Source organism: Mya arenaria, chromosome 5, assembly GCF_026914265.1.
Source record: "Mya arenaria isolate MELC-2E11 chromosome 5, ASM2691426v1".
Lineage (NCBI taxonomy): Eukaryota > Metazoa > Mollusca > Bivalvia > Myida > Myidae > Mya > Mya arenaria.
Window position 1 is genome coordinate 14,883,429 of NC_069126.1, and position 15,634 is coordinate 14,899,062.

Consider the following 15,634-nt stretch of genomic DNA (forward strand, 5'->3'; position numbering starts at 1 on the left):
TTTCCAGTTACGCTCAATTTGTTCTATTTACTGGGTAATGAAGAATTACTGTAACGTTTTCTTAAATGAAATGAAGTCTTTTAACAATTCTTGAATGAAATGGTGAACTATTGGTGTAAATATAAGTAATGAATTGTGGGATTGATCTCATTGTTAGGGATATGAACGCAGTTGGGCTGGTTAATGTATGTGTGGTGTCCTTCGGACCACACATACTTTTACCAGCCTAACTGTGTTCATACTCCGATAATGACATCAGCCCCCACAATGTATTCCTTAAAGGATGAATGCTTGTTTGCCTGTAATAATATTGTGAACTCTAGTTCTAATCTGAGCCACTGTCCTTTGAGGCATTTTTGAAGCTGCTAGCTTTATGGCAGTAAGCGTTGGCATATGCTTGTCCGTTAGACAGGCACTAAATATCTGTATGAAGATCTTGTTTTCTGTTTCTGACCACCTCTGTTTGTAGAATTTTTGTTGCTGGATAAAATAAAACTGGGATCTATCAATGAGTCATCGTCAGCAACATCTGTAAAAAACATATCAAGACATTCAGTTAATTTTATTGACAAAATACAGGCTTAAAGGATAAGCTAGTAATTTCATGTTAACAGCAGTTGCATAACATTGGTGGGTTTGATTTTGAAACAACAGCCAATTTAGATTCTTTAATTATTAAAATATCCCCAAATGTACAATTATTGATAACCAGGTTATGGTTATTTCTAGAAGCAAGGCCTTTGTTCCATGAACCTGCAAGTTCCAGCCACAGTCTTTCCTAAATGATGTAGAGTGTTAAATATTTCTTTTCTTGCAATAAGGCATATGTTATTATTTTTCCAAAGAAATATACAGATGACTTTAGACAAAAAAATTCAAGATATGGCATTTCACTTTATAATCAATTTTAATGGCAAGTATTGTTGCAAACAAATTTTAATGAAAACAAGACAGATAAAATATTTGGCCTACAAATGACACTTTTGGTGGAATTTGCAAGACACAATTTACCTTCAGAGTCTGACTCTTGTATGTGTCTTTTCTTGGAAAGCCTGGGGCGCTTAGGTCGCTGGTTAACAGGCATGGAGGATTGGGCCTCTGCTGGTTGCTCATCTGAAATTTTATCAATTTTCTGAACATATCCAAAAGTTGTGACATATCATAACTCTTATAACAAGAGTGACAAACTGTCACATGATATGCATGATACACTTATCTGGTTATCAAACTAATGTGAGATATACTATGCCTATATATAGATACACAATTTACCTTCTGAGTCTTTTATGTGTCTTTTCTTGGTAAGCCTGGGGCGCTTCTGTCTCTGGTTAACAGGCATGGAGGATTGGGCCTCTGCTGGTTGCTCATCTGAAATGTATTAGATGCAAACTTACAAGATTTCAACTATAAACTAGAATCATCACTAACAAATCTGGTCCCCATAAATTGAGGCATAATAAAACACAACAGGAACAAAAAATTTACTTTTTGTTTTATGATTACCAGTAAAGTTTTGGTGAAAAACCAGAAATCCATTATAAAGTTAAGAAAATAAAACATATTTTGTGGACAGACAGACAATGCGATTACTATAAGGTACCTTCAAACTCCTTTTATCAAGGTATTGATAAATTCAATTTAGTTTACTGATTTCTGTAGATTCAAATACTGATCACTTCTTTGAAGTTATTTCAACATCTTGCAGCTGATTTCATGAGATGTTTTAATAAGGCAAAATAAATAAAATGATTGTTTCCAGTTAAATGCCCTAAAAAGAATAGGGAAGGTTGGTCAGAATATTTTTTATAGGCAAATTGTTTCTTGAGATTTGTCTGTTATCAAAACACAAATACGCTTTTATAAGAACAATGAAAAGGTTTAGGGCCGGGGTAATAAATTAGGGTAGGTCAGGAAACCAGAAACAATTTTTTTTAAGCCTAAACATAATGGGTGAAGGCAGACCTCCAATTTATTATCTTCACAGCTCAGCTTAGCCCTTTATGAGCTCAAGTGAGCTACAAACCTAAGAGAGCAGGGAGTAAATGCAACATTTTAAACATAACATATGTATGATTGTTAATATACCATCTCCATTCCAATGCTCAGCCAAGTTCAAATCAATAGAATCATCTGCACTTTCTCCATGCACAGGTATATCGTCTGACTCTCCCAACGGTAAATCTAGGAAGACAAATTGATATAAGTCCTTTCTCTAAGTATATGTTGTGATTACTAGGTATGTATATGTAGAACATAAAAAGTTACTCATATTACAGACCCCATCTTAATAATATATTAAATATCTAATTATAAAAAGTATTACATTCAAAACATTCCCGTCATTTTTCATTCCTGTAACAAAACAGATAAGAGAATTACTTTTAATCTAGTGACAAGAATTAATTGCGTTTTATTAAACACATGACAAAGCCTAAAAACAAGTAACAAATATTCAAAATTTACTAATACCTTGATTTCAAAAGCATACTACTATGTTATTTTTGGTAAAAGTGATCTTGACCCGAGCTTACCCCTTAACGTTCACTGCTGTATACATACCCATACCAAGTTTGATATCAACATCTTATTCCCACTTTTGACAAGAGATGTTTGTCAAACATGCTCCCCTGAGCATCACTTTTTCAGGAACAAATTGAAGATTCAATTTAACATGTATAACCCTTGAATGTCAGCAAATTGTCTGCGAGACAATTCAACATACATACTGAGTTTGAGAGGACTGTTTGCCAACCTGTTATCCTGTTATCAGTTTTGTGTGTACAAAGGAACTGTAACCTTGATATGCAAAGCAGTATACTTCCCTTCTTTGAAGAGATTAGCATAATAACAGTGACAGTGACAGTGACCCAAATAACAATTAAAACCAAGCCCTTCATATAAACATGCTGTATACCAATTCTAAATTGAATTTCTTATTATCAACTAAAGATATTCCCAATGGAAACAGATTTTTGAAGCCTGCCTTACAAACTGCCCCACACACAAGCTTACCTACAGTCATTGAAAATAGACTTATAACCGTAAATGACTGGTTTAAGACACACTTTTCCCCCCACAGATTTAGATTTTAAAAAATGCCTGCGTCTTACAAACAGTAACAAGCTTTTGACATTTTTTCTGAGGTCGATTTAGGGTTAAGATTTTCAAGATTTTTTTTGTCTGCATCTTATAATGGTACCACTATGGTCTTATAACCTGTCATTTAAGGTAATGAACAAGCCCATAATTCTTGCACTAGTGCTTGGAATGAAAACAAAGTAAAATCCCAAATTTTAACAAGACCAGAAAGCATTTTACCAGAGCAGGGCTTGCAGCCTAGTGATTTAATTTCATGAAGATTGGGCCAGAAATATTGCCTCTTGACTGTTCACAAGGTTTTTTCTTAGATTTGATGTCGTGACCTAGTTTCAAACTAATCTAAAATTGTATCATGGCAGTTTCAAGATTGGGGCAAATATATTGCCGGTGTTTGTTTCCATAATATCATGAAGATTTGATCTAATAACAAAGTTTTAAACCTTATGTGCTGACAACAATTTGAACAAAGACTGACATTTCCTACCAAAATATAGTTCTTATAGAAAAAAGTGTGATGGATGGATGGATGGAATGACAGATGGATATACTATGCCAAAACAATATCCCCTCCAAAACCTTTGGTTCAGCTGGGGCTAAAAAAGGCTTCCTACCATCAACCTGTATATCTTCCAGCGACTTTCCTTTATATTTTGACAATGTCCCGTTCTCTGCGGCTAGTAGCAGCCTAGATACTTTGGCGATTTCGATGGCTCCCTCCTGCAGCCTGTAAAAACCTAAGTGGGTTTTTACTGTGTGGGCAAGGTGGCTCGACACCCACTGCACCTCACCTTCGTTAAGATCTAAAATCTGCAAGGAAAGGAAAAATGAGTACTTACTGAATCATGCTGATATTACAGACAATATCTAATTAATCAAATTGTGAAACCATTTGGTTTTCTATTTACTAACACTTTGTACTTTCTGGCTGTGTCAATTTTGCTTAACAGCTGCTGATCCAAGTAGCAAATGGTACCTCTGAGAGCAGTCATTTTTAAAAAAGGAAAAAAACACCTTTTGTTGCATTTTTAGTTTTAGAAAATATTAGTTTCTAGAAACAAAGTAAAAATCATCCATTTATCAATAGAATCAGATAACAGTCATTTTTTTAAATGCTTACCTGACAAACTGTTGCTATGTACTTCCGCAGGGAGTTACTGTCGATGAGTTCTGGTCTTTGGCACCCAGCCTGATTAACCATGTCACGAAGACTTTGCCAGGTGCTGAGATGGCCATCCTTTTGGTTCAGAAGAAGAATAGTGGTACGCACAAACTGTTTCCTCAGTGTTTAAATGTTATATTGTTGCTAGTTGACAGCATATAGAAATAATAGGTAAGTGTCTATAGTGAGAAAGATTATACAGTGCTGTGGAAAAATATATTTAGCGGAGCAGTGTCTAATCCAATTACATTCATAATGGAACCAAATAACCATCCTTAATGTGACACTTACTTACTGTTCCTTTTATCCTGTCAATTTATTTGAAAAAGATATATACTTCAAAGTTTAATACTTTCATGTTCTTCCATTTCAAATTTGTACTGCAAATGCCATGGCAGAAGCTTGCTGGGCGATATTTTTTCGCTTATCTTTCTAGCAATATTCTATAAACAAACGCTTTTGGGAATGATGTCCAGGGCTTTCTGATTGGATCAAATTGGTCATTTTGCCTAAATTGCAAAAAAAATCAATCACTTTTCTTATTCAGGGTTAGTAATGCTAAAGCCCAAAATAACAATTTTTCAAACCTATTTCATCTTCTGCCAGCAGTTTTGATTAACCGGGTTCCAGATATTTACGCAAAAAAAATTGTTTATTTCAAGACAAATAATAAAAAAAAGTTGTCAAAAGAATTCACAAATTCTTCCATAAGTTAGGATGACTAATTGTTTTGTCTGATATATTCATCAAAATAATTTACAATTGATAAATTTCACACCCTTTAATATATAGTTTTTTCGCCACTTGTGTCTTGAGGTTTGTTTCCTTGGCCATGACACTGTATAGTAACACGTCACTTGTAAATAAAGTGGTGTGAAATTGCTGAATATTAATACACAATTACAATATACATTTCTTTCTTTCATGCTTTTCGATGAAATATAGGGTTTTATCAGTGAAAATATCAATTTGATATATTCACTGCAAAATAAGGAGTGAAAATATCAACTTTCAGAACAACTTTTAAAAACTTTTGTAATCCATATTGGATTTTAATCATTTTTCTAAGCTTTAAAGTCACTCGTGAAAATATGTTTTTCTATGACACTCGTGAAATAAAATGCACTGAAATAAACAAATATCCTCTATATCTTTACAACAAAACTTATTATTTCATTTTCATAAATTGTAATATTACATATTCTAGGAAAATGTTGGGGCTCAGTTAGTGCACTTAAAGGAGGTGTAGAGATTGGAACGTTTCCCATGTATTCAACAGTATTGGCAATGGGAAGGTGAGTATTGCATTTGTTTGACTGGTCACAAGTGAACCTAGAGCTGTATAGCATTTTAGATCTAGATATAAGTGTAGGAATACCCTTAATTGGCTTTGCAAATCATTATTGATTGCTTGGTAAAACATTATTGTTGAATAGATTGGTCAGGTGACTGGATCTTCAATATAGAAAATCAGATACAAGATAGGGGTTTAACATAGATGTAGTTTATTAACCAGATTAACAAAATCAAATGACAAGCCTAGGGTAATTACGATATCTGAGTGTTTTTAGAGTCTGTCATAATCATGAAAAAAATAAAATGATATATCCCAGTAAGTTATACTGTTGTATGTGATTATTTGTAATCTGGCAATATCAGTTGTTTTTGTTTTCAGTGCTAATACAAATGACATTAGAATGAAAACAGCTTCACTCCATGAAGTTTTAATAGAAGTCAATTGGCAGGGCCAGGTAATCCTATGAATTTTATATACAAGACAGTTATTCATGACTAAAATCGCATGTAGCTTTGCTTAAATCATGCTAAAGTAAATTCCCAATTTAAAGGATCTTAGGCTACTTTGGAAACATACAAGAACACACATTTATAACAAAAATTATCTGTTAATAAAACTTAAATGAATAACAAAACCATGTTATGTTTTGTGTTTCATTTAAATTTTATCAACAGTTGTAAACAGAAAGTTTTGTTATTTGTCCTATTTATTCTGTCCTAGTTTTTATAATTGAAATGAAACAACCTTTAAATGTACAACTTGATATTTATTAGCAGCAAGAAGTAAAACATGAATCGATATGAAAATAATCTAATCCACATGTTTGATTATGGAATCAAATTGAATGGAGCTTTAAGTGAATTGTTGTAGCTCTAGTGAGATATGGGCATAAATGTGAGCAGGCTGAACAGGCTTCCATTGAGGATCTTGTTTAAAAATGGTTAATGTATAATGTATTTCATTGAAACTTTGTACGAGGCTTTCCAGCCATAATGCTATCTGAAATAAGCAAGTAAGATAACTAGATCATGCATTTAATGCAAGTTTTGACCCTTTATTTTTTACTTAAAAATTCTGGTTAAAGTTTTGCTTGCAAATACTTCAAGTCTTACAATTGCATATCCCAATAACCATTTCATTTATATTATTTAAACATTTTACAAGGATTATCAGCCATTAAGTACAAAAAATGGCCGTTTGTTTTTTACTTAAAAATCTGGTTAAAGTTTTGTGTGCAACTTATAACATTAACGTCCATATTTCAATAACCACTGGATTTATTACATTGAAATTTTATTCAAGGCTTCTCAACCGTTTCAACAACTGAAATAAGCAAGTAAGATAACTTTAGCTTGCATTTAATGAAAATCAGGGCCCTTTATGTTTTTACTTTACACAAATTATGATTAAATTTTTGCCATTCAACCACAATAAAGTCCATATCACAGTAACTACTTGATTTATGACATTGAAACTTAATACAAAACACCAACTAAACTAATGAAGCAAAATCACACTTTTTTGCATTTAATTCAAATATATATGTCCTTTGACTTAGAAATTCTTGTTAAAGTTTTATCTTGAGTTTCATCTTATTTCACTATTGACAGGCACTATATTGCATAAAAAAAATAAAGACAAAGAGGCATCAGGCGTGCTGTCCGTCAACAGCTCTTGTTTAGTTTTTAATCATAATTTCTGATTGGTATTATTCACAAGGCACATGCAGTTTATGTATCTCGAACTTGGTCTTTAATCATTTGTCTACTTCAGGCCATTATTGAGTACTAATTGATTCCCAATATTAAACTATGCTGCTAGTAAATTTATGTTGTTGTTTGCAGATTTTTTTGGTTGATGCACGAACAAGCAGTGTTAGAACCCTTAAGAACAATGACCTATTTGAAGTTGGAGGAAGAACATTTAGATGGAATCTTCTGAAAGGTAAAAGCTCGATTGAAAGAAGTTATTGTTGTAAAAATGACTAATTCATTAGTCGGCATACTTTTTCCATGTCTTGCAAGTCGGATACTGATTTAACAACTTGTCATGTTCAGTTTTGCCTAATATGCTAACAACAAGGTTTTCAAACAAAAAAGTCTAGTTATTAGATTGGTAATTGCATCTAGCTAGGCAGTGGGTGGTTATAAGCACAGACTAAACTATAAGTTTCTCCTTAATAACTATAGTATGAATAGGATGTTGAAACCACATTTTGTGTGTAGCAAACTTTCAAAGATCAAGAACACTATAAATAATATAGAACAATTAAATTTGCATTTAAAATCCTGGTTTTCATAGATTTTTAGCATTAAGTTTGTATACTTTTAAATATGTGTTACATAATTTTAATGCTTATTTTTTTACTTATGTAAACTTAACCTTCTCACAGATGGTGTTGGGACCCCAGACACAGTCTTTAGCATAGGTTCATCCTTAACTAGCCCCAAGTCTGGTGGATCAAGCATTCAACAATGTAAGGGGGGGGAAAGAAATATATTCTAAAATAACAAATTTGCTATTGTGTAAAATCAATACTCAAAATAGTATCTTGAAATAGAAATGATTTGAAAAGTAAAGGTGGCGTTATTTGACTGCTGATTTTTTTTTATCTTGCGCGAAATTTTCAGTTTGGGTATGGGGATATTGTTTTGGTGTTGATTGTCATTCTTTCTTTCCATCTGTCCTGAACGATATTCACTTTTGGACAACTTTTGGTTCACATCTTAATAAAGTTAGATCACTAGGTCCTTATTATTTGGTCTGCCACCATAGTATGGTAATGATTAGTCTGATGACATTTAAACTTGGACAGAAGGAATGACGTCACCATTACGTCATATTTACTTCCGTTGTGTGGAAAATTCTCAATAAAAAAAAATGTTCTTATGATTGATAGACATGTTTTTACATGCTTAATACACTGTAAATAAAAAATATCATTATTCATGAAACGTGTACACCTTAAGTATCTATTCCTGCTTGATTTATCATTTAGAGTAGAGATTAAAGCATAAACCGCTGCCCTATAGTTGAAAGGTCATTTTGGAAGAACTGTCATGGCGGATGGTGCAATTTTTAGAGTTTGTTTTTCAAGTGGAGTGATTTTCATCCTAGATAACAAATTATCTGTCATTTTTGCCAAAGGCATCACATTTATGTTATATACAACTACTATGAAGTTCTTTTATAACTAAGATAATTGATTATTTTATTCACTGTACAACTGGTTCTGCAGATCATATTTTTCTTTTTATTCATGTTTTATATTCAATCATTATTGCACCAATTCAGCCCAGGACACCAGCACCGGAAGCTGCCAGCCGGAGATTGTCACATTACCTGAGAGAACCAACATGGTGTCTGCAACCAACTTTGTCTCTCCATCATCTGTCTCCAGTGAACCAGTTACCAAGACGATCACCCTGCCCATGACCTTCCATAGTGCAGGGTCTAGACCGCTGGATGACAAGGGGTCAAGTTGTGAAGAAAAGTCTCTGGGTAGTTTGGTTCAGTTATTTTCGAGAACTTTTTAAGATTTTTGTGTCGCCTGAAAAGACGACATATAGTGGTTACTTTTGTCGGCGGCGGCGTCCGCGTCCCATTTTCGCTTGTCCGGAGTATATCTCCTAAACTATTAGTGGTATCAACTTGAAATTTCATATGTAGATAGATCTAATTGAGGGCAAGTGCAGTGCACAAGAACTGTTACTCTTTCTTCCATATTTTTAGAGTTATTGTCCTTTGTTAATTTTCATGCTTAAAGTTTTGTCCAGGGCATATCTTGAAGAATATAAGAGGTATCAACTTGAAACTTCATAGCTAGATAGATCTCATTGAGGGCATGTGCAGTGCACAAGAACCTTTACTCTTGCTGCCATATTTTTAGAGTTATTGCCCTTTGTTAATTTTCATGCTTAGGTTTTGTCCGTGGCATATCTCGTAAACTATAGGAGGTATCAACCTGAAACGTATTCCGTAGGTATATCTGATTGAGGGAAAGTACAGTGCACAAAAACCGTAACTCTTTCATCTATATGTTTAGAGTTATTGCTTATTTTCAAGCTTAAATTTTGTGAAAAATAAGGAGTGCTATACTTCCTGCGCTAGCGTTTTCGTCCTGTTAAAGTTTTAGGGCAAGTTGGGAGTTTCACTTATATCTCCAATACCCTTCATTCAATTCACTTTCAAACTTCACACAGGTGTTCAAGACCATCATCAAATTAGGTTACATAACTCCATATCATCCTAGATAACAAATTATCTGTCATTTTTGCCAAAGGCATCACATTTATGTTGTATACAACTACTATGAAGTTCTTTTATAACTAAGATAATTGGTTATTTTATTCACTGTACAACTGGTTCTGCAGATCATATTTTTCTTTTTATTCATGTTCTATATTCAATCATTATTGCGGCAATTCAGCCCAGGACACCAGCACCGGAAGCTGCCAGCCGGAGATTGTCAGATTACCTGAGAGAACCACCATGGTGTCCGCAACCAACTTTGTCTCTCCAACATCTGTCACCAGTGAAGCAGTTACCAAGACGACCACCCTGCCCATGACCTTCCATAGTGCAGGGTTTAGACTGCTGGATGACAAGGGGTCAAGTTGTGAAGAAAAGTCTCTAGGTAGTTTGGTTCAGTTATTTTCGAGAACTTTTTAAGATTTTTGAAATTAAAAATTGGTTAGAAATAACCTCAATTTCATGCATTTTCTGAACTATAAGCTTTTTGATAAAATTTCGATATGGTTATACAGCTATCTAGCAGCTTAAATTTCATCTATATCATATCAGAAGAGTATGTAATTAATAATTTGAGTTTGATTTTTCGAAAAATAAGGAGTGCTATACTTCCTGCGCTGGCGTTTTCGTCCTGTTAAAGTTTTAGGGCAAGTTGGGAGTTTCACTTATATCTCCAATACCCTTCATTCAATTCACTTTCAAACTTCACACAGATGTTCAAGACCATCATCAAATTAGGTTACATAACTCCATATCATCCTAGATAACAAATTATCTGTCATTTTTGCCAAAGGCATCACATTTATGTTGTATACAACTACTATGAAGTTCTTTTATAACTAAGATAATTGGTTATTTTATTCACTGTACAACTGGTTCTGCAGATCATATTTTTCTTTTTATTCATGTTTTATATTCAATCATTATTGCACCAATTCAGCCCAGGACACCAGCACCGGAAGCTGCCAGCCGGAGATTGTCACATTACCTGAGAGAACCACCATGGTGTCTGCAACCAACTTTGTCTCTCCATCATCTGTCACCAGTGAAGCAGTTACCAAGACGACCACCCTGCCCATGACCTTCCATAGTGCAGGGTTTAGACTGCTGGATGACAAGGGGTCAAGTTGTGAAGAAAAGTCTCTAGGTAGTTTGGTTCAGTTATTTTCGAGAACTTTTTAAGATTTTTGAAATTAAAAATTGGTTAGAAATAACCTCAATTTCATGCATTTTCTGAACTATAAGCTTTTTGATAAAATTTTGATATGGTTATACAGCTATCTAGCAGCTTAAATTTCATCTATATCATATCAGAAGAGTATGTAATTAATAATTTGAGTTTGATTTTTCGAAAAATAAGGAGTGCTATACTTCCTGCGCTGGCGTTTTCGTCCTGTTAAAGTTTTAGGGCAAGTTGGGAGTTTCACTTATATCTTCAATACCCTTCATTCAATTCACTTTCATACTTCACACAGATGTTCAAGACCATCATCAAATTAGGTTACATAACTCCATATCATCCTAGATAACAAATTATCTGTCATTTTTGCCAAAGGCATCACATTTATGTTATATACAACTACCATGAAGTTCTTTTATAGCTAAGAGAATTGATTATTTTATTCACTGTACAACTGGTTCTGCAGATCATATTTTTCTTTTTATTCATGTTCTATATTCAATCATTATTGCACCAATTCAGCCCAGGACACAAGCACCGGAAGCTGCCAGCCGGAGATTGTCACATTACCTGAGAGAACCACCATGGTGTCTGTAACCAACTTTGTCTCTCCATCATCTGTCACCAGTGAACCAGTTACCAAGACGACCACCCTGCCCATGACCTTCCATAGTGCAGGGTTTAGACTGCTGGATGACAAGAGGTCAAGTTGTGAAAAAAGTCTCTAGGTAGTTTGGTTCAGTTATTTTTCGAGAACTTTTTTAAGATTTTTGAAATTAAAAATTGGTTAGAAAAAACCTCAATATCATGTATTTTCTGAACTATTTAAGCTGTTGGAGGAACTTGGTTAAAGTTTAAGGGCACTTTGTGTCTGGTTAAAGGTTTAGGGCAAATTGGGATTTTCGCTTATAAACTCCTATACCTTCATTCAAGTCACTCCTATTTCACACAGTTCATGACCATCACACTAAAATATAACTGCCGTCTTTTGAATAGGCGGTCATTCGATAACTGGCAGTCACTTGAGGTCCAAGCTTTAGTACTGACCATTATTCCTTCTATTTTCATATAAAATATACTAAAACTGAATCGAAACCTAATAAGTCTAGGAGACACGCATGATTGCCAGTTCCAAATATACAAATCATGCACACAACTTAATGCTTACCTCTAGCCCTAGGTCATAATTTCACACATTTTCCCAAAAGCAAGTTCCAAGAAAAACAAACAATTGGCAGGTTTTTCTTTTACATTTTTTTTCATTAATTTATGACGGATTTTAACCTTATGAGCCATTTTCACAAAGCAATACTCAGTGATAACTTCATACTTTGAAAATACATTCTAAGACATTTCATTACAGACCAAATAGGAAAAATACATTCTGAGGAAAATTTCATTTCAGACTTAAATGGAAAAATACATTCTAAGACATTTCATTTCAGACTAAAATGGAAACTTGGGTCATTAAAACATCAGATCACTCGAGGTTTTTGCTGAGTGAGAGTTCCCAGCGTCCTCGAGTGATCACAGCATTACTGTATTAGGTTGCATTACTCCATATTATCTTTAATACAGATATTTTAGCCCTTTATCGATTTAGAAAGTTTTATTCAGGTTCATCACACAATTATGTAACTTATGTATAAGTAATGGCCTGTGAAAATATTGTTTAAAAATTCTAGGTTTATATACAGCATCAGGAGCAGTCACCTACAAGCCAGACTTTGTTGATAGTGAGTGCAGCATAGAATCAGATGTATCTGAAGATTTTCCAGTGCTGACAGATGGGAAAGGTAAACCAAGCATGTGTAGACATATAATTGCCAATATTCATGTTGTTATAAAAATTGTAGTGTAACCAAAGTCATAGTGAAATGTAATATTAACAGTGAATAGTATTTTATACTGAAATAAGTGTTGGTTTAAAACACAAAATATCCACAGCCTACACCCACCAACACTATAATTACACTCTGACACTCTCAGACATTTTTCGTGGAATAGTCCTTAAATGTGCAGACTGAAATACCCATTTCTTTTTTATTGAATCTTCATTGACCTGTTTTGGCCTTGCGTTGACTCGAATCTTTAAAATATTAAATTGATTCTTGGTTAAGTATACTTTAGAGGCAGGTCAAGCTAAATATGTTTAGCGGGCCTCACAAGATTTAATTCAGAATCAATCTACATTTTATTATTGGTGGATGCTTATAATAATGTTGAAATAAAGATGTTGGGTAAATGTTTTATTTAAATAACTGAAGGATACTTTAATTTTTCAGCATCCATGGCAGTTATGAGAAATCTTCAGAAGAAATATTACAACATGAAGGTAACTGTCACTAACATAAGTAAATTCATCAACTAAAGACTTGTAACAGTATTTGTCTGTCAGAGCAAAAAACCACCATTTTTAAAGCCCCCTGACCAGGAAGTGCCCATATTTAGTAATGGTGACTGGTCATTGTCTGTCAGCTGTTTTGTGTGTAGCATCGCCTAGGTGTCACAAGAAATATTTGAAATTATTCCTTGTCTGGAACCACTAGCTGCAGACCCTTGATATGTTGTATATAGCATCATCTTTGAAAACAAATTTCAATGTTGTTTTTGTAGAGCAATTAAATTAGGACCATAAACACTCCCATGTAAGTGATAGGCCATCATAGCCTTCTTGTCATAAAGAGTGGTGTTATTGACTTCGGCTAGGTTTGTGACATCTCTTTTTCAGGAAAAGTACTTGAAGCTGACGAAAAAAACAAAACAAGTTTCTGAAGCAAGTGGCGGTCATGACAGTGTAAAATATAAAAGTTCGGGATCCAGAACATGTCATGATGTACATGAAACTGTAGCAAGTAGTAATTGGATTTTTGAAGAATACAAGCAATAATTGTATGCTGTTTGTTCTGTCAGCAAAGGGCAGATACTAATAACTTGATTAGCATTATTTGCTAGTGGTATTGTATGTTATGCCTACAAAACAGTTCTATAGAATATATCATAATATGTATTCCTGTTTTCTGGATCCATCTTTATTTACTATTTTGAAATTTTATGCATACTGGTAAGATTATATTCATAGAAATTATGGCCAATCCTTTCCCATACAGGGTACATTTATATTCTTGTGCACACTATTTGCAAAGCCTCTGGTTTTAACAAAAATTGGGCATTACACATGATGACATCAATCATTCTTGATATCAAACAACCCATGGTGTGTAATCTGAAACAACATTCTGTGTCTAAGTCATGTGCGGGTCCCTTCATAACTCCAGTGATTGGTGTATTTCTATTATCTGTTTTCAGGTGGGAAAAAAAGAGAATATATGACAAACGCCTGGCTTGCTTATTCTGTGGGAAATTATATAAACACAGAATAATGGAGCATATGTATCTTGCCCACGGAGATGAAAAGGAAGTAGCAAAAGCATTGAGTACCTCCAACAAGGAAGAAAAAAATGTCATTGTCTTGAAACTGAAGAACAAAGGAAACTTCAAGCACAATGTTTCCGTTCTTCAAAATGGCGGTGAACACTTCATTGTATGCAAGAGACCAAGTGGACGTCCTATAATACCAAGTGACTTCTTGCCTTGTGTGTACTGCTATGGTTTTTATCAGAGAAAGGAACTTTGGAGACATTTGAAAACTTGCTGCTTAAAAGTAATTCATAGCACAGAACAGAAGAATAGTCTTACGGCTTCTGCAAGGGTTATGCTACGGGCCGCAGTAAGCACAGATCCAAAGGGAAATGATGGTGCACAACTTTTGGAAATTTTACAGACAAGAAATGATGTCATTGGCAGTGAAATTATTAATGACAATCTTATTGTCAAGTTTGGGAAAGTTCTTTTTGAAAAACTAGGAAGCCGACGAAAAAATGATGTATCCCAAAGAATGCGGCAACTTGTGCGATTAAAGACACAGATAAACTCTAACCAGATAAAAAAGATTGATCAGCTATCTGATATGTTCAATGGCAAGAACTTTGATAATGTAGTTGAAGCTGTTAAAGAGCTGGCAGGAATGTATGAAAACCAGGAGAATGTTATTCAATTTGAGAAGCCTGGTCTTGCTTTGAGATTGGGTCACAATCTGATCAAAGCAGCGGACATCAAATTTGGAATGTCCATGAGGAATGATGATGATATGGGTGCAAACCAAGCAGAAACATTTAGCAAGTTATATAGAAAAGAATGGACTGATTTAATCTCCTCCGTAGCATTAGCGTCTCTAAAAACAAACAAATTTAACAAAGGGGATGCAATGCCTCTGACTGATGATCTAATCAAACTGCGAAACCACCTCTCTTCAAAAATGGCCACACTGACCGAAAAGATGAACGATTCCCCAACCTACCCAGTATGGCGTGAACTAGGAGAATCAACAATGATACGAATACTTCTATTAAATAAACGCCGAGGAGCTGAAGCATTTGAAGCATGACTGTTATCTGATTCTATTGATAAATGGATGATTTATACTTTGTTTCTAGAAACCAATATTTTCTAAAACTAAAAATGCAACAAAAGGTCATGTTTTTCTTTTTTAAAAATCCCTGCTCTCAGAGGTACCATTTGCTACTTGGGTCAGCAGCTGTTAAGCAAATTTGACACAGCCAGAAAGTACAAAGTGTTAGTAAATAGA

General features: G+C 34.2%; 1 protein-coding gene across 1 annotated transcript; it reads right to left on the reverse strand.

The window, feature by feature from the left end:
* Positions 1 to 404: 404 nt before the first annotated feature.
* On the reverse strand, positions 405 to 15,404 carry LOC128235470 (uncharacterized). Its single transcript, XM_052950288.1, has 7 exons — positions 15,343 to 15,404; positions 4,217 to 4,333; positions 3,711 to 3,906; positions 2,086 to 2,181; positions 1,273 to 1,368; positions 1,012 to 1,113; positions 405 to 529 (listed from the first exon to the last, which is right to left on the reverse strand). The coding sequence occupies exons 2-7, from the start codon at positions 4,295 to 4,297 to the stop codon at positions 405 to 407; spliced, it is 696 nt and encodes a 231-aa protein (XP_052806248.1). The 5' UTR covers positions 4,298 to 4,333; positions 15,343 to 15,404.
* Positions 15,405 to 15,634: the final 230 nt, after the last annotated feature.

Bases quoted from the DNA above. Each gene is read 5' to 3' on its own strand.
- LOC128235470 (XM_052950288.1), bottom strand. From the start codon at position 4,297: ATGGTTAATCAGGCTGGGTGCCAAAGACCAGAACTCATCGACAGTAAC. The intron at 1,369-2,085 runs GTATATTAACAA...AATACATTTCAG, and splicing joins TGAGCATTGGAATGGAGATG to ATGAGCAACCAGCAGAGGCC. The intron at 530-1,011 runs GTAAATTGTGTC...TGTTTTTTACAG, and splicing joins ACAAGAGTCAGACTCTGAAG to ATGTTGCTGACGATGACTCA.